Source organism: Prionailurus viverrinus, chromosome A2, assembly GCF_022837055.1.
Source record: "Prionailurus viverrinus isolate Anna chromosome A2, UM_Priviv_1.0, whole genome shotgun sequence".
Lineage (NCBI taxonomy): Eukaryota > Metazoa > Chordata > Mammalia > Carnivora > Felidae > Prionailurus > Prionailurus viverrinus.
Window position 1 is genome coordinate 92,257,406 of NC_062562.1, and position 23,569 is coordinate 92,280,974.

The window sequence follows — 23,569 nt, forward strand, 5'->3', positions numbered from 1 at the left end:
AATACTTCCTAAGGAGGGCCTTAGTTGGTTGAGTGTCAGACTCTTGATTTCAGCTCAGGTCATGATCCCCGAGTTGCAGGATCAAGCCCTGTGTTGAACTCTGCACTTAGCGTGGAGCTTCTTTGGGATTCTCTCTCTTTCACTCTGCCCCTCTGCCCTGCTCTTTCTCCCTTTTTCTTTAAAAGAAAAATTTAAAAATAAATAAATAAAATACTTTCTAAGAAAATTGAAATGGCTAATGTTACTTCTGGAAATAGAATATCAGTAAAGTTGATATAGAGGCAAGGAGAAAGCCTGAGTTTTTCTACCATAGTTTTTCTCCTGCTGTTCACATCATCTTAGCTCCCTGGGGTTGAAGCTCCATGAAAGATTAACAGCACAGAGTGGTACCATCTACCAGCAGATACCTGTGCTACAGGCAGAATCTCTAGATTCCTTTTGCACTCATTTTTATAAGTCAATTTCTAGCTCATTCTTCTTTCATAAAGAAGAGATTAACTTGTTTTTTAATCCTGCCTTTAATCTTTTTGTTTTCCACAATGAATGTGTCAAAGATAGGAAAAAAGCTTCTAGTGGAAAATAGCTTTAAGAGATCACTTAGAAAATATTAAATGTGATGACCATCAGGGCAACATATACCTTCCTGGCTTATCCTAACTTTGTAGTTCCTTTAAGCCTGAATGGTATCCATAAAAAATTCCTTGTTATTTTGAATTATTTTCAAGCTTTCTCCTGTTTCATTTTCTGATTTCTCCACGATGAACATAATGTTCGACACTTGAATAGTTTAAAAAGCCTATAATGTATTAAATAAATGTTTCTTAAGATATCTTTTAACTTGTTTTGTTTGCAAAAAACTACCCCCCCCCAAATAATTATGTGTTGCTATAAAATATTGTGGACTGCCTTCTTAAGTAAAAAATGTTCTCAGTTTGTCATTAGTAGAAGGATTTAGTCTATTTAAAATATAGATTATAGTTCAGTGACTGCATTCTGCTTCTACTTTTTATTTTAATGACAAAAGCTTAACATATCCTTTTATGAGAGAGATTTTTCTTGAATTCATTGCATGCAATTGAGTAGTGCGTAAATGCTTGAACTATTTATTTTTTGGCCATGGGAACACAAAAATTGCTATTTAACTGCCAAAGTGTCATTATATATATTTATTGCAGCAGAAAAGATGAACAAAGGGGTTAATCTGTTTTTGCTTATTCTGAGTATCAAGTTTCCTTATTGATTCTCAAAACTGCATTACTGTTCAGAATCCTGGTTCTTTCTATAGAAGGAAGAAGAAAGAGTAAGTGATTAAGAAGAAAAGGAAAACCAGGCTTTGGTGTGCAGTAAATTTTGCTGCATGCATTAGTACAGGGCCCTCTATACCATTGCTTCAGTGATGAATCTTCTGAAATGGAGACTTGTGTTTTTTTCAAGTAGCTTTTAGGTGATCTCTTTGTTTTGAGGCTGTCTTTGACATGAAATGCAAGCAACAGCCACTGTTGCCAAGTGATCTACACAAAAGCTTTTTAAAATGTTGTTTTCCGGGGTGCCTGGGTGGCGCAGTCGGTTAAGCGTCCGACTTCAGCCAGGTCACGATCTCACGGTCCGTGAGTTCGAGCCCCTCGTCAGGCTCTGGGCTGATGGCTCGGAGCCTGGAGCATGTTTCCGATTCTGTGTCTCCCTCTCTCTCTGCCCCTCCCCCGTTCATGCTCTGTCTCTCTCTGTCCCAAAAATAAATAAAAACATTAAAAAAAAATTTTAATAAAGTGTTGTTTTCCGTTTTTGTTTTTATTTTTTTAGGAGGACAACTCAACAACAGCATTTCTCTTCCAAAATGTGTCTGTTTACAACTTTCCTTCACATTTGAGGGACATGCTTTCTATCTTGAATTCTCACTACAGTAGCTTTTTCGGAGCTTCTTGGATAAGGGAGTAATACTTAGTTACCTAGACGGTAATTAAGTCACATGATCTGGAAAGATGCTTTTAGAGAGGATTTTTTTTTTAATGGATCTATTTATAGAAGTTTTCATGTAAGCTCTTAGTTGTATCACCTTTAATTTCAAATACAAGGTTCAGGCATTTCCCCTGGCTCTGTGGAAATGGAGAAGGCCTTTATCTAGTAAAGTAACTCGGTGATGTGCATTTTAAGGATGGCTGAGGGGCAGAGTATCAATCAAAGACCCTTAGTTGGTCCTTTGGGGGGGTTCCTGCTGCCATGGTAACTGGGATTATTTTTAAAAAAACAGTTCTATTGAGATACAGTTCATTTACTATAAACTGAAGTGGTTTTTGGTCTCAATTTTGTCAGGGAGGTTTTTTTTTTGTTTTTGTTTTTTTAACCAAGTGTGTGTAAATAGAGTTGATTAAAATTATTACAAACAATTTAGTGAAGCATTGATAGTATGTTTGGCAGATGCAGCTACCCATATGTCAGAATCTGTATTTATGTTCTTGTTGCTAGATTTTCTGGGAGAGTTAGGCTAAGGACTTTTCACCACTGAGTCAAAACTCTGTGAGCAAAACCCTAGGTACAGGATGAAGGTCAATTTCAGGGACAGGTGTTACAGGTTGTGCAGGTACCTCACACAGGTTCTCTTTACCAGGGGGGGAGATTTTCATATGTCATATATATAGACGTGATAAGTTTTTACACTAATGAACACCAAGTTCAGGGGTGCCTGGGTGGCTTAGTCAGTTAAGCATCCAACTCTTGATTTCGGCTCAGTTCATGATCTCACACTTCATGAGTTTGAGCCCCACATTGGGCTGTCTGCTATCATCACAGAGCCTGCTTCAGATCCTCTTTTCGTCCTCTCTCTGTCCCTCCCCTGCTTGCTCTCTGTCTCAAAATAAACTTAAAAATTTTTTAAAAATAATAAAATAAAATAAAAACCAAGTTCACCACAAATACACAATTTAAAAAAATTTTTTAAATTTATTTTGAGAGAGAGAGAAAGAGAGAGAGCATGTGTGCATGCAAGCAGGATGGGGTCAGGGTAGAGAGAGGGAGAGAGAGAATCCTAAGCAGGCTCCATGCTCAGTGCAGTCCCACATGGGGCTTGATCTCACGACCGTGAGAGCACGACCTGAGCCAACCACAAGAGTTGCACACTCAGCCGACTGAGCACCCAGGCAACCCACAAATACGTGATTTTTAAAATTAGATGACTTCAAGAAATTTCTTCTCCATTGTCTGAGACAGTTTAGCCATGATGTAACATCAGTCTGACTAGTAGTAAAACCTGAATGACTTTTAAAGAATTATTGATCTACTTATTTTTCTTATGCATGAATATTTAGTTACCAGATGTATTTTATTATATTCAATGATTTCACTAGCCTATAACTGCTGACATAGCTAATTTTTTTTTTTTAAACCTGAGGATATAAGAATCCTCCAAGAATGAGATCCAGACTTTCTACAAAATATGTATATAAGTAAGGTTAATCTTCCAGCAATTTAATAAGAAGCTATTGAATTGAATAATAATGGGGGCTGGTAGTGGTATTCAATTCTAGGATCTCCTGGTTTAGAAATGATTCTGTAACTGCAACTAGAGACAGCACAGAGAAACCTTGTGCTTCTGGTCCAGAGTTGAGCTGTTGCTCATTTTTAAATATTTTAATCTTCAAATAGTGAATTATATTGAAATGACGACTCCTTAATTTTCTCTGTTACTAGTGCAAGAACCATATATCCTCATATAAGTATTTTAAATTGTGAACAAAAGTATAGCTGGAAAAGCCATCTATTTCATGGTTAGTGTTTGTGAATCCTAGTCAGCTGGCTTTGTTGATTGATAATTACCATGTGTTGCTTTCCTGTATAAAGTCTATGTTTTCATTGCTATCTGCAGGACTCAATCTTTCTTCATGGCAAATTACTGCTGCCAGTGGTTTTAATGTTAGCTGCTTGCAAGAGTTAACCAATTCTCCTTAAAAGCCAAACTCATTTTGCTTCCTTAAGGCTATTGGTAGCATGTTCTTTCCAGGTAACTGTACTCACCTTAATGGAATTGAAAAATAAAATGCCTAGCTGTGCTTCTGTTTTATATCATTCTCAAAATTCTGCATTTTTGCAAATGAATAATTATTACCCCATGGATGCTCATTGTACCATCAGGGATTTTTTGTTTTAAGTGATCTGTGCCTCTTTGAATCATATTGATATTCTGATGGGATCAATACTGGTAACTGGACTGAGGAATAATAAGATTAGAAGTACTGGTGGCAGTTGAAGAAATAGCAGATGGTGGTGTGGTACTAACTATGTGCTGGATACTAGTCTAATAAAAATTTCACATACGCTAAGTTATGTATCCTCCAATAGTACCATTGCTATCCTCATTTTGCAGTGAAGAAACAAAGACACAGAAAGTTTAATAACTAACTTGCCCAAGAATTTAAATCCAAGTAGTCTGGTGCCAGAATTCCTACTATTTTCCACTATAGTCTACTTTCTGTATGGAAACAAATAATAACAGAGGAATCAGAATACAAATATTTAAGTTATAACACTTCAGTTTACCATTTGCAATTACCTCTCCATTGGCACTTGTTTTAGTAAGCCATACAGTGAAGATGTAATCATTTGGTTTAGGTGAATTTCAATTATTCTAAATATAAAATTTCTGTTCTAAATAAAACCAAATGCCTTCTAAGGAAGCCCTGTTTTTTTTAGCCACTTTCCCTTGGGGTTTATTTACTTATTAAAAACAATTTTTTTTAGTGTTTATTCATTTTTAAGAGACAGAGCGTGAGCGAGGGAGGAACAGAGAGAGAGGGAGACACAGAATCCAAAGCAGTTTCAGCAGTTTCCTGGCTCTGAGCTGTCAGCACGGAGCCCGACACGGGGCTCAAACTGAAGAGCCATGAGATCGTGACCTGAGCCAAAGTCAGATGCATAACCGACTGAGTAAACCAAGTGCCCCATTCTCTTGGGATTTATTTTTAACTATTCTTTGTTCTCCATAGAGGTTAGACTGTCATTCAATATAGGAATTTGCCAAGGCTGCTAAATTATAACCCTTTGAAATATGTTACTGTCTTGCACATGGCAAACACATGGCTGGGTTCTTATGCCCATCTTATGCCTATGTGTAAATTTATTTGCATCTGGAGGAAATGTGAAGTTCTATGGACAAGAGTAACTAAGCCGAAACATATCATCATCGTGCCAAGAGACTAGAAGATATTTGATTATATTTCTGCCAGCCTGCTTCAAAATACCCATTCCCTTTTCTTTCCCCATGTGTGTGCACCCACACCCACATGCCACCCCCCCCCCCCCCCCCCACGGAAGAGTTAAAGAGCTACACAAATTTAAAAATTCTAAAGTGTTTGTTTCTTCCTTACATGTGATATTTATTCTGGGTATGTTTCCTAACTTTATTTTTTAGCCACAGCTAGTCTCTATTTTAGTATCCTTTTGATGAGCTGGACAGTGTGTGCATTTTTCCCTTGGCAAGCTTATGCAGACATATGCTCCTCTGCCATCTTGTAATCAGTGTGGTTTCAGGAAGGTCTCACATTTCATGATTTGATTCTCTTTGCATTATAGGAAGAAATTCTTTGGGGATTAAGTAAATTTTCCTTTCCCTTGGGACTAAAGCAGGGTTGCTGTAGGTCCATCATCATGTATAATGCATCAGCTACCTTAATGGCATTGTTAAGATTGCAAGTAGTCTTAACTTTGTAGCCTGAAGAAAATATATTGGCCCATTACCAGTTTATACAGGTCAAGTATCTTAGGGATAGGTGCAGGGAGAAATGAAAAGTGACAGCTGGTATCAGTGTGAGTTCTATTTCAAAGCTCTGTTTGTAACCAGTTTGAGTAGAAAGTCCTATTTCTTTTCTTTCTAGTGTAATATTTTTTCCAATTAAGTCCCTAAATAATTATTTCATCTGTTAATATTCAAAGTGTTATCCATAAACTTAAAAAGACATGTTCAGCCGTAAGTTAAAATTAAAAGTAGCACTAACTAATGGTATTTCTATGTTTAGAACCAATTAACTATTTTGTAATATAATATTGTTCCTTCTTTAATTCTAATCATAGAGTCAATTTTTCATTATATAATGTCTTATATAAATCTACTGTTGCAATTTTTTTTGCATTTAGAGTGAACAATTATTAGAGTAATTATGATTGAACAGGAAGTTGTGGAAATGTTTTTGACAAGTTTGAAACTGGTTTGAAGCAAAAAAAAAAAAATCATAGATTATTCCCTGTGTTGTCCTAGTGTTATTTTCTTACTCGTTTATAAAAAATGCTTATTTTCCAGTGAATAAGTGGCCACTATAAAAATAAGAACAGGTAATAATGACCAGAGAATAAGTACCTTAGCTTTGAGTGGTTTGAGCCATTTTGGAGGGGTAATTGATCAGGGCTCCTTTTGATGTTTTATCATAACAGCCTTTTTGTTGCATGTAAGAGTTAGAATGGGAGGTAGATCCAAGTGGACCTGATTATCCCTATGGGAAACTTCTGAAAACTGACCCATGTGGAGTTTAAGGAACTATGAAAGGTGACATTAGAGATTTATGACAGTAGGAAAAAACCTAAATTCTCAGATACCCTGTTTGTGTTCTCACTTCTCCTTCTTTCAATAGATATATATTGAGTGCTTGCCATCAGCTTAGGGATGTAGCTATGAATAGTATGATACACTTCTCACTCTCAACACTTACAGTTCAGTGGGGATGACAGGCATAATGAAAATAACTACCAAAAGAGCTTTTCAAATGGCAGTTATGAAAGTGCTGTAAAGGGAATTAAGTCCACGTCCCGAAAGCATTTTATGGGAGACCTCATCTAGTCTGCTTGGTTAGGAAAGCCTTCCTTAAGGAAATGATATGAATTCTGAAGTTTGAAAAATAAGTAACAGGCAGGTGAATTGGGAGAGGAACAGCTTTGCAGGCAGTGAAATTAGCAAGTGTAAGGATCCAGAGGCCCTGATGCAGGATCTTGGTGCCTTAGAGAAACTGAAAGAAACCAGAGAGGGTGGGTAGAGCAGGAGGTGGTACAAGAAGGGGTGGGATCAAAGCAGGAGTATGATCTGTGACCAGAGCCTCAACTCAAAGAAATCAGGTATGACCTACAAGAATTGGACCAATCCTGCCTTTGGGTTTACACATTGATTTTTCTCTTTTCTCAATATTCTCGAAAATCTGGAAGAGTACTTTTAACTGTCTCTGGAAAGCAGAATAGTGGCTTTGGTAATTCTGAGTGGGGTCAGTAGGCATTCCACATGACAATTAGATTTTTGTGCAGAGTAAGCGCTATCTTCTTGAGCTTTTTCATGCTACTTTTCTGATTAAAAAACAATTTTTTTTTCAATTTTTCTTGAGTAGTGTTAACAGATGTAATTAAGCACTTCTTTTGTTTCAAAGTCCAGAACGGGTCTGTAGTTTGGAAGCAGTAAAGCTTAAAGACTGACAGTCTCATTAAGGCTAGACAGTCCTAAATTCATATCCTGACTCTGCCAATTTGTATTTGTAGGACCTTGGACAGTCCTTATTCCTTCTTTGTTCATTTTCCTCATCTATGAAATGAGTAAGACAAACATGTAGCCCAGAGCTTTGGGTAGAGAAAGTGCTCCATAAATATCAGTTTTGATATTATTATTATTAAGGTAGAGTGACAGTTTGTAAAGAATTTCTAGCTAGGCCTTTGGTGGCTTCTGCCCATTCTTCCTGCCAGTTTCTGATCCTACTGAGGGCACAGGAGGCACAGCCGGATCAACAAAAGCTATCCTTCACACTCTGCTTCACAATAAAACAATTGTCTGTGCCCCTAGACTGTACATTCCATGAGAAGTTACTCCAAGAGTAAGCTCCTGTGGAAACTTGTAGTGTGTACCTAGCCTTCAGCATGTTGTGTGCCTAGAAGACAATAAATATCTGTTGAACAAAAAAAATAAGTGAATGAATTAAGCCCATCATTAGGAAATAGGGTAGTTGCTCCTATTCACCCAACACTGTGTGGGGTGAAGTCCAGTTTGGACAGGTGTGAGAGATCCTGTTTCTCCCCCTGCCATAAAAGGATGCAGTAACTATAAACAGGAACACCAAGAACCAGATTGTGAACCTCACATCTGCTCACCTAGTGCTAAGTTCATCACCTGTGCTGAGGCTCACATCCATGTGTTTCCTTTCCAAAGTATTTTAGAGCCACTTCTAAGTCAATTTTAAATTGAAAATCATAAGCTATCAGCAGCTGACCTGTGATATTCCTATAATTTTGAAATACTTAAAACATTAAAAATTGCATATATTCTAACATATCCATGTGTACACTTAACATGTTAGTATTTTGCTATATTTGTTTCAAATCTTCTCAAGGTTTTTAAAATTGAATTCTATATTGTTGTGTCTCCTATTTTATTTCCATTTGTTTATGCCTTTACTCTTTTACTTGATCAATCCTGAAACTTTTTTTAAAACATTTTTTCAAAGAATCAGCTTTACTTTTGTTATTAATGTTTACTGCTTTTACTTTAAAAGCACTTCTCAGCGTCGCTCCTTATCAGGGAAATACAAATCAAAACCACACTCAGGTATCACCTCACGCCAGTCAGAGTGGCCAAAATGAACAAATCAGGAGACTATAGATGCTGGAGAGGATGTGGAGAAACAGGAACCCTCTTGCACTGTTGGTGGGAATGCAAATTGGTGCAGCCGCTCTGGAAAGCAGTGTGGAGGTTCCTCAGAAAATTAAAAATAGACCTACCCTATGACCCAGCAATAGCACTGCTAGGAATTTATCCAAGGGATACAGGAGCACTGATGCATAGGGCCACTTGTACCCCAATGTTCATAGCAGCACTCTCAACAATAGCCAAATTATGGAAAGAGCCTAAATGTCCATCAACTGATGAATGGATAAAGAAATTGTGGTTTATATACACAATGGAATATTACATGGCAATGAGAAAAAATGAAATATGGCCTTTTGTAGCAACGTGGATGGAACTGGAGAGTGTGATGCTAAGTGAAATAAGCCATACAGAGAAAGACAGATACCATATGGTCTCACTCTTATGTGGATCCTGAGAAACCTAACAGGAACCCATGGGGGAGGGGAAGGAAAAAAAAAAAAAAGAGGTTAGAAAGGGAGAGAGCCAAAGCATAAGAGACTGTTAAAAACTGAGAACAAACTGAGGGTTGATGGGGGGTGGGAGGGAGGAGAGGGTGGGTGATGGGTATTGAGGAGGGCACCTTTTGGGATGAGCACTGGGTGTTGTATGGAAACCAATTTGTCAATAAATTTCAGAAAAAAAAATAAAAAAAAAAAAAATAAAAAAAAAAAAAAAAAAAAGCACTTCTCTTTGTTCTTTTCATAACTCATTGAGTTAAATGTTTAGCTGATTCATTATCAGTCCTATTTTCTGTAAGCATCTAGGAATGTAAAATTTACTCTTAAGTACTATTTTAGCAGTATTCATGAAGTTCTGATACCTACATTTTTTTTGTTGTCCATATACATTTTTTCCGTAATTTATAACCATGACTTTTTAAAAAAATTTATTCATTTACTTATTTGGAGAGAGAGCACACACAAGCAGGGGAGGGGCAGAGAGAGAGAGGTAGAGAGATAATACCAAGCAGGCTCTGCACGGTCAGTGCAGAGCCCGAGGTGAGGCTCAATCTCACAAACCCGTAGATCATGACTTGAGCCGAAATTAAGAGTTGGAATGCTTAACTGACTGAGCCACCCAGGTGCCCCTATACCATGACTTTTATATGACTCACAATTTATTTATTTATTTATTTATTTATTTATTTATTTATTTATTATTTTTATTTTTATTTTTAATTTATTCTCAAGTTAGCTAACATACAGTGTAGTCTTGGCTTCAGTGGTAGATTCCTGTGATTTATCACTTACATACATCACCCAGTGCTCATCCCAACAAGTGCCCTCCTCAATGCCCATCACTCATTTCCCCACCCCCCCCAGCCCCCACACCCATCAACCTTCAGTTGACTGAGAAATTATTTAGATTTTAGAAACAATTTTTAAATTGTTTAAAAATTTTGTATTAAACATTAAAAACATTTCCAATCTTATGTTATTGGTTTTCAATTTTATTGCTTTATGCTAAGTGCTGTATATAAAATACTGAATTTTTGGAAGTTGGCCTGGTATTTAAAAGAAAAAAGTTGGTAACTTTTGATTTTTTAAAAGTAAATTACAAAAACAAACATAAAACAATAATAAAAAATAGATTACAAATCATATGTAATTCAACTCCCACTTTCATTTTACAAGAAAATAAGCAACAAAAACATGGCAAATGACCAACCTGTGTCCACAGAAACAGTTGCTGGGGGAAAACCAAAAAACAACAACACTTACTTTTCCAAACTTAATTTCACTTTTCATCAGATACAGCCTTAAATATACCAGTTTGTCTCTCTGAAGGACATTGCTTAAGAAGTTCCTCCTTAGAAAGTCAGTTTTTTGTATGTGCGTTTAAATCCGCCCTGAGCTAATTCACAATCATCCAGGGAGGGAATGCTGAATGCTGGTGTTGAGTTCTTGAGCTCAAGTGTTTGAGACTCAAGGTATAAGAGGGAAAAAGGATGCTGCTTATCCTTACTTCTTCAGAAAAGGAGTAGAGGGAGAATGATAGAATGGAAATGAAAATAAACGAGGATAAATTCATGGTAGAAGTGAGGGAAAAAGTCCTTTTTCTCCTTACTCCAGACCCTCATTTTTCTTAGTTGGGGGGGGGGGGGGGGAAGGACAAGAAAACAACAACAAAAGTCTTCTTTTCAGATGTAACATAATCTTTTTCTTCATTTTAGGGATGCCACATATGCTTTCTTTTTGCAGAACTATCTCCTAATCAGTTATATTTCTCAATGTTAATGTTCAAACATCAACTACAGAATAAAGTTTTAGATAATATACATCTCTTATGCTAAAAAATTCATATAGAGCAATTGATTTAAACTTCTGTTATTTTAAAAAGATACAATGATGTAATAATTTCCTGGAAAGAGTTATAATTTCATGAGTTTGTAATTATATAGTCACTGTATGTGGTCCACATTGATTTTCCATTCTCCCAATTTAGAAGTGCATCTCACAGTACCTGATAAGTACCCTGTCTGTATTACAGTAATTTGTTGCAGAGGAGCACTTTGTGGGAACTGAATATTTTTTTAGCAGTCTAAGAAGACATTGTTATATTGATGAGTGTCATAATTACCTGACAGCTGAAAAATAATTTCTCTTGCCTATTTTCTGGTTAAAAATAAGCAATTTGGGAAGCTCTGTTTGACTTAATAAGGGAACTGAAGGTCAGATTTACCATATTATTTGTGTAAAAATAATGGTGAGCATTTTTAAATGAAGTTATGGGAAACTAGAATGGCTGGCTAGAGGTAATTAGGATACATTTTAATCTTATTAAATGAATGAAGCTGGACGCCTCCAGTTTATTCCATTGAGCCAATCTTCTTAGAAGCAAAATCCCTGGATTTAGAAATCTAAACATTCACTTGATGAGAAGTTGTACTGTGTTGAATAGTGAGTGTACCTTCAAAATTCATGTGCCTGTTATCTGTGAATGTGACCTTTTTTCTGCAAATAGGATCTTTTCAGATTATAATCAAATTACAAAGAGGTCCATAATCACATTGCTGGTGTCCTTATAAGAGGGAAGCTTAGGGGCCCCTGGGTGGCTCAATCTGTTAAGCCTTGGACTTCAGTTCAGGTTCAGTTTGTGGGTTCGAGACCCACACGGTCTCTGGGCTGAGAGTGCAGAGCCTGCTTGGGATTCTCTCTCTCTCCCTCTCTTTCTGCCTGCCTCCCCCCCCCCCCCCGTGCTTTCTCTCTCTTAAAAATAAATAAATAAAAACTTAAATAAATTTAAAAAAAAAGAGGGAAACTTAGAGACATAAACACAATGTGAAGACAACGCAGAGGCTGGAGGATGTGTGTATGAGTCAGGGAACATAGAGGATTCTTGGCAACCACAGGAACTTAGGGAGAAACAAGGGGGATTCTTTCCAAGGGTCTTCATAAGGAGCATGGCTCTGCTAACACCTTGATTTCAGACTCCTAGCCTCCAGTGCTGTGAGAGTATACATTTCCATTTTAAGCCACCCAGGTAATTTGGTAATTTGTTATGGCCAACCTGGGAAACTAATACAGAAGGCATTTTGATTATAACTAATGTAAAAACATTTAGAATATGTGCTGGAGGTGCCTGGACCAATATCCAAGAGGAGAAAGAACTAAGTCTGTACATTTTGGAAATGCATTGTATCCCAAAAGACTACCAATTGTTCACTTAGGGTACTTGTGAGCTGGAACTCCTGGGAACTTATCATAGTTTTCATACTTCATTTTCCTTAACTGACACTACCCAGGGGAAATCAGTATAAGGAAAGACTCCTGCACAACGATAAAAATAGATTTTAAGTTCACTAGGTCCCTAGTGGGATTTTTTTTTTTAAACCTGAGAGCTCGTAAGAAAGTTATGGCCCTCATTTTCTGTGATGTTCACCACCTTCCAATAAGACTCTTCCCTTATCACCTTTATTTATATCCAGTGACTTTCTAGTTCTCTTTTTTCCTTTCTTGTAGTAACTTTTGCTACAATAATATACATCTTTTTCTCTTGAACAGGAACCATGTAATCTTTAAATGAAATAATTCTCTTTTTAGTCAGCTAGATTTATCTATTAGTTTTTAAAATGTTTTTTGATTAATGATGTTGCTGCAGTGCTTAGCACTAGTGCTTATCAGTGAATATTAAAACAGTGCACAAATTTTGAATGACACATTAGCTCCAGATGTTGGAGTAAGCCTGTAATTTGGTTGCTGCTTAGATAACCATACCATGGAATAGGGTGGCAAGCACAAATATCCAAAGGTATCAACCAGTAGTATAAATGAGAGAGTGGCTAGCTGTGATAAAATGGGCAATGTGTGCCTTTTTCATCTTCAGCTGATTTTTGTCCTACAGGAAGATGGAAGTATGGGACTAAGGCTCACTGTTAGCAAATCTCCTAACCTTCAGAGAAAGATGGAAATCCCAATTTCCAGAACTCTGAAGGTCTGAGATTTTATCCTACTTTCAGTTTAACAAGTTAGCCTGCTGCAATTTCATCTGTGCTAGCAGAAGAGAGGAGATCCTGGGTCAGAGACAAAGGACTTTATATCTCATAGCAATAGCAATAGCCAGAACATCAACATTTTCTTTTATTTGTGTCTTGAGCCTTAATTCCCAGGGGCTAACAGAGGGACTGGGTGACACCTGCACACATGGTGTGTCATGTTACTAGAGAGAAATTCTGAATTTAGGAAACCTAGATCTTTTGTAATAGGAAGCAGGGGCACCTGGGTGGCTCAATCAGTTAAGCGTCCAACTTCAGCTCAGGTCATGATCTCACAGTTCATGGGTTCGAACCCTGTGTCAGGCTCTCTCCTGACAGCTCAGAGCCTGGAGCCTGCTTTTGATTCTCTCTCTCTCTCTCTCTCTCTCTCTCTCTCTCTCTCTGCCCCTCCCTTGCTCACGCTCTGTCTCTCTCTGTCTCTCAAAAATAAGTAAATATAAAAAAAAAAAGGAAGTAAACATGTTTAGCTTTTTGCTCTAGAGGGAGATATCTCTATCTTTCAAGGCCGTCCAGTATATGAACATCCTTGAAAGGATAGTCCAGAACAATCACAGAAAACAAAGGGTCCTAGATTTTTATTATAGCAAAGTGTTATTGACTAATCTTTTAGAATTTGTGTCCATGGGTTATTTTAAAAAATATATTTTTGGGGCGCCTGGGTGGCGCAGTCGTTTAAGCGTCCGACTTCAGCCAGGTCACGATCTCGCGGTCCGTGAGTTCGAGCCCCACGTCGGGCTCTGGGCTGATGGCTCAGAGCCTGGAGCCTGTTTCTGTTTCTGTGTCTCCCTCTCTCTCTGCCCCTCCCCCGTTCATGCTCTGTCTCTCTCTGTCCCAAAAATAAATAAACGTTGAAAAAAAAATTAAAAAAATATATATATTTTTAACCAGTCACCTAAATTAAACTGATTACATAAGGGTGTTAAAAAAATCTTTTGAAAACTTATAGTGTGAATGAAGTTAAAGCCTAGGAAGTATTCACTTATACTACTCATCCTAGAGTTATATTATATAGCCCAGCATACTAACAAAACAAATTATGGAGATGATTATAGGATTGCCAGTCTTTTAATTTTCACTGTATAGGAAACAACCCTTTCATATTACTTAAATTCTATTTGCTATTGTCACCAATTCACAGAAAATGAGTATGACAACTAATGCAGTATAGTACCCTGGGTTAGATCCTGGAACAGAAAGAGGAAATTAGTGGAAACACTGGTAAAATCTCAGTGCTCAAAGTCTATTAAATAGTAATGTACTGAGGTCAGTTTCTTAGTTTTTACAAATGTACTCAGGTAATGTAAGATGTTAACAGTGGGAGAAACTGGGTGATTAGGTATTCTAGAACTCTGGGCACCATCTTTGCAACTTTTTTGTGTCTAAAATTACCCTGAAAATAAAGATTTTTTAAAAAATTTAAAAATGCTTAAGTTTAGTAATCAAAGGGAAGGAATGGACTAATCTCAAAACAACAGGAAGTTATATAAAAATTAAGTACATTTAGCTTTATGAAAAACTGACAACATTGTAATTATTTTTCTCATTTTGGCATGAACTGGTAGAGATTTTGACCTGCATTAGTATAGACCCATGGATTATTGGCATTTGGGGACCACCATGTGGTAGTGTTCTTTAATTTTTACTTACTGTAAAATGAGATGAGATTATCTTTCTCTTCACTTTTCTTTGAGAGCCTGTAGAATCAAATACTCTTATACTTTGTACCTGAAGAGGTGTTTAGCCTATGTCACTTCTGCGAATCTGCTCTGATTCTTTGTAATCCCAAATTATGAATTTTAATCCGGGTGGGTTGGTAGATCCTCTCCAACATAATAAGATTTTGCTTTTCTAGGAATTTCCTTGATGCAGATGGCACTAGGGAGATGTGGTATACTCCTGACTGAATAATGACTGAAAGCACCATTTGTCACCATTGGGAGGGAGGGTAAAGGTAAGAAAAGGGTGGGTTCCTCATGTTGATACTACTCAAGAGGAAATTGGAAATAGGTTATTGTAGGCAAGCACCTGGTGGAATAGATTTCAGCCGCGTGGCCACAAACAGAAGTCTGGGCAGTGTACATGCCTGGGAGGAATCTAGTATACAGTAAAGTTCAACAGCAGGGCTTCAGTTCTTGCAAAGGGGTATTGGCTAGAGCATAGCTTCTCAACCATGGCAGCATATTGGAATCATCTGGATAGATTTTAAAAATGCCAGGTCCCACCTGTAGAGATTCTAATATAACTGGTATGAAGTGAGGCTTGGTATTGTTTTAAAAGCTTTCCCTGTGATATTAATGTGTGTCTAAGGCTCAGAACCACTGTGCTAGAGTAAGCAGAGATCTCACCCATAGAGAAGGATGACTGGAATAAGCCCTGATCTGCAAGGCAGAAGGCTGGTCCTGGAACTGGTACCCATGGACAGGGAGAGGGCTATGACCCAGGGAGCAGAGCAGGAACACAAGGGTTTCCAGGTTGACAATTTGATCTGGTAGTGTCTCCACTGGGCCATGTCCCTTTTATGGTGACCACATCATCTTTATTTTCCTGTGGTTTTCATGGATGTAGCACTGAATAACTTGCATCCTGTGAGGCCCCCTTGATCTTAATCTAACCAGGACAATTCATCACTCTGGGTTTTGTAATGCAGGCCAAAGCATCCTACTTACCAGCACCTCACCTACAAAAAGTAGTGCTGCTTTTCATGACTCTGTCCACAGTAGAACTCTCACATATTCTTGGCTCACTTTTAACCTTCCATATTGTTTCTTACAAAGCCGGCTGCTCTGGGGAAAGCAGGAAAAGGAGTGGAGAAGAGCTGTGGCTGTTTACGTCCTTTCTGCTTCATTAAGAATCTGCTGAGGAACTAGTGTACGATTTCAGGGAGCTCAGCAGTGAGGGGCTCTGAGGACAGGTGTGGTGTAAAGCAGTTGTTCTCAAAGTCTAGAGTGCATTGAAGTCAGCTGGCGGGTTGGCAAAAACACATCCCCAGACCGTCGGATTGGATTAAGTCTAGGGTGAGGCTTGAGAATTTCTTTCTTTCTTTCTTTCTTTCTTTCTTTCTTTCTTCCTTCCTTCCTTCCTTCCTTCCTTCCTTCCTTCCCTTCCTTCCTTCCTTCCTTCCTTCCTTCCTTCCTTCCTTCCTTCTCTTTCTTTCTTTCATTTATTTGTTTGTTTGTTTATTTATTTATTTATTTATTTATTTATTTATTTCATGTGAGAGAGAGACAGCATGAGTCGGGTGGGGGGACAGAGAGAAAGAAAGGAAGAATCCTAAGCAGGCTCCACGCTGTCATTGCAGAGCCTGATGTGGAGTTCGAACCCAGGAATCATGAGATCATGACCTGAGCCAAAATCAAGAGTCAGAGGCCCAACTGACTAAGCCACCCAGGGGCCCCAGGAACTTGTATTTCTAACAAGTACATGTTATTGTGATGGAAACTGCTTTTTTTAAGTTTATTTTGAGAGAGCAGGAGTAGAGTGTGAGCTGGGTGGTGGGGAGGTTAGGGCAGAGAGAGAGAGAGAGGGAGAATTTCAAGTAGGCTGCACACTGTCAGCATGAAGCCTGACTTAGGGCTCAAACCTGTGAACCATGAGATCATGACCTGAGCTGAAACCATGAGTTGGATGCTCAGCTGACTGAGCCACCCATGTGCCTACATGGGGATGATTTCCTATTGGGTTGAGTATTTTTAGGTTAGTAATTCCAAAAACAATATTCAAAACCACCTGGGGAACTTTTTGCAATTCTAAAAAACCTAGAGCCCTGCCTCCTTGGACATTCTGCTTCAGTAGGTCTGAGGAAAGGCCTGGGAATCATTTGGTTCACAAAGCCTATCACAGTGAGGCTTTGCTTTGGGGAATAGTTTTGGGAACCACTGCTCCTGAGCAACTGTTCTCCAGTGCAGGGCTTCTCAACTACTGCAGCTTCATTGATCACTGAGAACATTTATAAAGTTGCTGATGACTAGGCCCTGTCTCCAGAGATTACGGCTTAATTGATTTGGAGTATGGCCTGGGCATTGGGACTAAAAAAAATTTTTTTTAATGTTTGTTTATTTTTTAGAGAGAGACAGAGCATGAGCAGGGGAGGGGTAGAAAGAGGGGGAGACACAGAATCCAAAGCAGGCTCCAGGCTCTGCCCTGTCAGCACAGAGCCTGATGCGGGGCTCGAACTCACAGACCATGAAATCATGACCTGAGCTGAAGTCACACGGTTAACCGACTGAGCCACCCAGATGCCCCTAAAAAAATTTTTTTTAGTGTTTATTTTTGAGAGAGAGAGAGAGAAAGAGAGAGAGAGACAGAGTGCATGGGGGGAGGGAGGGGCAAAGAGAAGGAGACAAAGAATCCAAAGCAGGCTCCAGGCTCTGCCCTGTCAGCACAGAATGTGGTTCAGGGCTCAAACTCAGGTACCAGGAGATCATGGCCTGAGCCATGAATCAGTCGCTTAACTGAGCCACCCAGGCGCCCCAATGGGATTTTAAAACCTCCCCAGGTGATTCTGATATGCAGCCAAGATTGAGAACCACTGTTCTGGTGTATTCCTATTAATTAATGCCCTGAATTGTTCGTCTTGACAATAAATTAACAGAATCCTAGCTCAAGGGGCATGATAGAATCTTTCATTGAGTAAATATTCCCCGACTGCACCTCTCACCTATTTATATAGCAGTTTACAGTGGACTTTAATTTGTTATCTCCTGGAATCCTTCGCATATGTCTGTGAAGCAGTGTGGGTAGATATTATCCCCATTTTATTGATGAGGAAACTTGAGATTCGCAGTTTTCTAACAGCACACTTGGAGATATAAACATAGACACCATGGTCTAGTGGGGGACATAGTAATGACGTGGAGTACAGACCTGAAAATATATGAAAATTCAAAGAGGTTTAGGAAGAGTAATTTGTGAAGAGGAGGGATTCAGAGAAGGCTCTTTAGAGGAGGTAACCCTGGCTCCCCTCCTCTTGGAACTGATGAAAGTTGCAGAATTTCCTTTGAGGGTCTGAATGGAGGGCAAATGACTGTGGCCTTGGTGCTGCGCTCCAATTGGTTCCCTTTATTGGATTTTTATAGTTTTGTATCCCAGTCTGTGTAACTTCCTTAGTGCTTTCAGTTTATCGTATTTATAATAAACTCTGTTTCTGTTTTGAGATCTTTCTGGCTATTTAATAAAAATGTGGTTTGTCTTTGAATATTGCAAGTAAGTGATTATTTTGACTTCCCTAGAATAAAAATTACAACAAGCCTGTTGTCCAGGGGGAAGTAAACCAATGGAGCTATCATACATTTCATTTTTATAGAGGTGGGTAATTTTTTTTAGCTATAACTAATTAGCTAAAAATAAACATCTGTACTATTATGATTGTGTTACTAAATCCAGGAGTACGAAGAAAGTTTCAGTGACAGTGGATTTATTTCTGGAACAAAAGAGACTTTAAGGAATTAAGCTCTGACTGGCAGTCGGATAAAGAGCCGAACTCTATTAGGATGTGCTGCTGGCTTTTTTCTTTTCCTACATCTGTCTTAGATTATTATTTATAATACCTACTTTCATAAAGCATCTGGTTCCTCAAGAAAGTTGTATGAAGATATGGAGAACTTTTATAATTGATAATACTCGAGAAAGTTGGCTTAAGGAGTCATCTTTTTTGCAGTATACTGTTTTTATTTTCAAATGGAGTGCCTCTTTTAAGATACAAGTGCAAAGATACACAATTTTATTTGCTTCTTAAAGTATTTTTTTAAATTTAAAATGCACATATTTTTTGACCTGCCAGATCCACATTTAGTAATGTGTTCTACAGACATAGCGACAGAATTGCACAAAATATGTTAAAGGATGTTTGCAATGTTGTTTATGACAACAAACAAATATGGAAATAATCTAAATGTCTGTTAGTACAGGACTATTTAAATAAATCATGGTTCACCCCTCTAATGGAATATTATGCCATCACTGGAAGAATGAGATATTGATACACAAAGATGTCAAGGTTAACTTAAAGGAAAAAAATTAAGTGGCAGAACAGTGTGCCCAGTGTACAACCCATTTGTGCACTGAAATAGATATCTGTGTATTTAGGTATTTCCTTAAATATACCATACAGACCATTCCTGATACAGCACACAAAATCTGCCAAACATGCTTACTTTTTAGGAGTCATCTATAGCCTGGACAGTGTTTATGAAGGAGATATTTTTTTACTCTTTGTCATGTACCTCCTGAATTCTTAGAATTTTTCTGTAAGCATGTTTTTATTTTTAAATACTGGGTAAACAAAAAATAAATAAAATACTGGATAAAAAGTTACGTAAAAACTCAAAATCTATTAAATTTATTTTATGTATTTTACACTTGATCTTACCCAAAAGGCTGAGAAGCAATACTTATTTTATTTCTTTTAATAATAAATTAATAATTTCAATGTAAAACTTCATTGCTTTAGTTCTTATTTTAATAACTATTGCTATCTGGTTAATAATCCCTTAAAAAATCACAACACAGAAATTAATTCTCATCAGTATTTAGAAGAATTGCATGTACCATCAGTGAAGAGCCTCAGGATAGGAATTGTAAATAGCCCAATTGAAGAGATTTTACCCCCTGTTGTTTGTGCTTCTCTTGAAGTGTCATGGAAACATTTGATAATGAGTCAACCATATTGAGCTCTTCGCTTCATTTGCAGTGTTAGGCTTTTGTGCAGATGGGTCTCAATCATATGCTGTTTTTGGATTGACTCCTATTTTTCAGAATCAGAAATTAGTAAAAGATTGTTTTCCATTATCTAATCATCTATTTAGTCCCAGTATATTGGAAGATTGTTTTAAAACATGAATTCTTTTTTTTTTTTTATGATTTACTATAACATGTTTCCAGAGTTGGCATTTTAAAGAAAACTTTAGTAGTTTATGAAAGATTTCTTATGTGCCTTTGCCTCTGACATATTTTCCCCACGTACAGTGACTTGTCAACTTCCATTGTTCCCTAATTTGATACCATAATTCTTGTGATTATCTTTTTTGTTTCTGCTTTTTTTTTTAAGTTTTTTTTTTTGTTTTTTTTTTTGTTTTTTTTTTGAGAGAGAGAGAGAGCACAGGGGAGGGGTAGAGAGAGAGGGAGATAGAGAAGTCCAAGCAGGCCCTGCATTGTTGGCAAAGAGCCTGACACGAGGCTCAAACCCACAAACTGTGAGATCATGACATGAGCAGAAACTAAGAGCTGGATGCTCAACCAACTGAGCCACCTGTTTCTACTATCTTTATATCTGCTCTTCACTACAGTCTTAGACTTCAGAAAGAGATCTGATGGGGTTATTTAGTAACTATCCAATAGAGGGAAACATTTTTAGATAGAATTATCTCTGTATCCAGGTGACCCCATTGACTCTTGGCCCCTCTTGTCTGTTGAGTAGAAAGCTAGAGTGTTGTTGGTCCAATTAGATGTTTCCAGGAAAACAAGGTCTTTTGAAACATAGTGAGTTCTAATTTACAATCTAATGTTATGGATAATTCACAACAGAAGATATTTTAAACTCTGTTAAATGTACTCCTAGCTCTACTCAAAAAATAAATTAAAACAAACAAAACCCCTAAAGAAGCAGCCTGGGGGAAAGGTTAGGTTTTCACTAGACACCCTACAGGTTCTAGGCTCAACTCATAAGTAGTGTAGGGGAAATGACACAGGGCTTGCATTTACACATTCACATAAAGTTTGCATCTCTACTTCGCAACTTCCCAGGTGGACAACCTTCACTCTTAAGGTTGTGACCTCCTGTGTAGAACAGAGGGAGCAATATTTCTTTATAGGATTGATGTAGGGATTTAAGGTGATTGTGTATGCACATTGAATAATTGACACACAGTAATTATAACAGTAGCAAGCATTTATTAAGTGCTTATTAAGTGGCAAGCATTATTCTAAGCCCTTTCTGCATTTTACCTCTTTAATGGTCTGAACACCCCTCTGAAATTGTTGCCCACATTTGCCAGATGGCCTGTAACTTGCCTGAGGTCACACAGCCAGTAAATGAAGGAGCTGATAGCTCATGCAGTTAGCATCTACACCAGACCAGCCCTATGCAGAAAGTTGGTGTCTGTCTGTATTTCCTAGGACAGAAATACAGTCTGTGGCCTATTGGGTTATACCCCCTGCCAGGCTTATAGGTGAAGTACCCCCCGTTCTTACCGTCCATCAAATCCAACTGCATTCCTCAGTTCATGATGCTCAGTGACTCCTTTGGAGATTTGGTGATGTCACAGGATTAGGCAGACTAGCTCCAGTGCCTATTCTCTGCCCCCTCACTGCAGCTGAGGTCCCCCAGATCCTGTAGGATTATCTCACGAGGAGCAGAAGTTACAGGCCCAGCTGCCTTCCTTGGGATTCCAGTGCAGAAAATGTCTTCAGGCTTGTTACATCCTGTGTCTTTCTGTTCTCTCCCCTCTACTTGTCAAGTACTGAATATTTGAGGTAGGATTAGTCCTAAAGTCAGACTATAAGGCAGGTAGCATTTGCCCCTTTAAACCATCCATTCTTCAAGTCCTTCTGATTTCATTCTTTCACATCTCAGTGGATCAGTTGAAGTAGCAGCTTTCAGCTTCTGAAGAAATAGGAGATTAGTGGAGGAATGGAAGAGGCCATTTAGAACAATGGTTCTCAAATTTTAATGTGCATATGGATCAACAGGGGCCTTGTTAAAATGCCGATTATAATAAGTACGTAGGTTGGGGCTGGAGTTTGAAACTGCATTTCTAACCAGCTCCTGGGGGTGTTAGTGCTACTGGTTTCTAGACTATGCTCTGAGTGGCAGGTATTTGAAGACTGAGGCACCAAACCCTGAGATGGCAGAGGATTTATCCTATTACCTTTTCCAGGAACGTTTAATCCAAAGAAATGAGTCTTATGGGATTTTAGTTAATGTAACCAGCTGCTAGAAGAAAGTTTGGAATTTCAAACCCCACCCAGACAGCTTCCTGGGAAAGCCATTCGTGATTGGAGAACAAAATAGTATAAATTTGTCAAGTTTTGCTATAAACACTATAAAAATAGGTATTTTCCTCCATTAGTTTAATTTAGTGACTCTGGAATGATTTATAGTCTTTTGTACTTAGCTGTATGTGAAAGAGCATCATCTTGCTGGTGCTCTAGGTTGAGTTTTTCATGACTGGGGAGATAGATGATTCAACTGATCCTGATGCAGGAGCCACAGATGTATTTCAGTATCTATTTCTTTGCTGTTTCTATCATCACCTACATAAAAGGCAAGTTAAATCAACTTTTATTTCTTCATCTTTTGATTTGGAGTTGGCTCGCTTGGAGTGTTTATGAATAATTCTGTTAGAAGAGGTCTGATAGCACTAATCTGAATAACGAAATATTCTGCAGAGCTTTAGACATGGAGTTGTGGTGTGCACTGGAACCTGAGGAATGACGTGGGTGATGCTCCTGGCGATGGTGGAGGCTTATGCTCTCGGTTTCTGTTTCCAGGGAGGAGAACATTGCTACTACCAGGGCCGTGTCCGAGGAAACCCTGCTTCATTTGTTGCATTGTCAACATGCCATGGACTTCAGTAAGTGTCCCCCCAATTTTTTGTACTATCCACTCTTTCAGTCACTTACTTTCTTTATTTTTAATGCACTGTAATCAAAATTCTTATGTCAAGAAATAATTTTAAGTCAGCAACGGATCTGATCTTACTTTCTTCTGAGGTTTTGAAACCAGGTAGATTTTTAAATTAGAGTTGCGGAAACAGGCCAGGGTCTTTGGAGTTATGATATGACACCCTATGGTGATGTTTGAAGCATTTTCTAGTTTCATCCAAGTTGGGACAGGAGCGGTTTGCATAATGTGGGTCTCTGTTTCTCTGGGTGTTTAGACCCTTGGTACCATTCTGCCCCTACTCCTTCTTGATGCTAGTTTTTATACTTTTATGGAATAGTAGAAATTTTAGTAGGTGGAAACTCTTGACTCCTTGTACAAAGACAGTAGACTGCAAATCACCTCAAGAGCTCATGTGTTGGAGCCCATTGTTTGGCCAGAATCCCACCTAAAACCCACAGCAAGCTTGTGGGAGCGTCTGTCTGTTCTCGGAAACCTCCAAGGAATGGAGTTCATCCTTCTTCGGGGCCTTGCTTCCTTTCTCATAACCTTCATTATCAAAGAATGTTTGCTGATGTTTAACATGGGAATACATCCACTTCCTCTGTTCTGTCGCTAATGGTGACACACAGGTGGCCAGCTCTTACTTGTTTTGTTAACACCGTGTGAAGCTACCGTGTCACTCCTCTGCATTCTACTGAAGCTAAATCATCTCAGTTCTTCCTTGTTTGTTTTACTTTTTTTTTTGGATGTGGAAGAAACCAGCACTTTAGTTTTGTTAATTTTTTTCTTGGAAAATTTAAAATGCATCCTGTCAGTTCCCAAGTTAGAGATC

General features: G+C 38.2%; 1 protein-coding gene across 13 annotated transcripts in view; it reads left to right on the forward strand.

Moving 5' to 3' along the window:
• ADAM22 (ADAM metallopeptidase domain 22) overlaps window positions 1–23,569 on the forward strand; it is a 242,575-nt gene that overhangs the window by 134,191 nt on the left and 84,815 nt on the right. For all 13 annotated transcript variants that reach the window (XM_047849794.1, XM_047849785.1, XM_047849790.1 and 10 more), the window contains exon 5: window positions 22,623–22,705. In XM_047849794.1, the coding sequence (XP_047705750.1) occupies window positions 22,623–22,705 (83 nt within the window). The remainder of the gene's footprint in view (window positions 1–22,622; window positions 22,706–23,569) is intronic.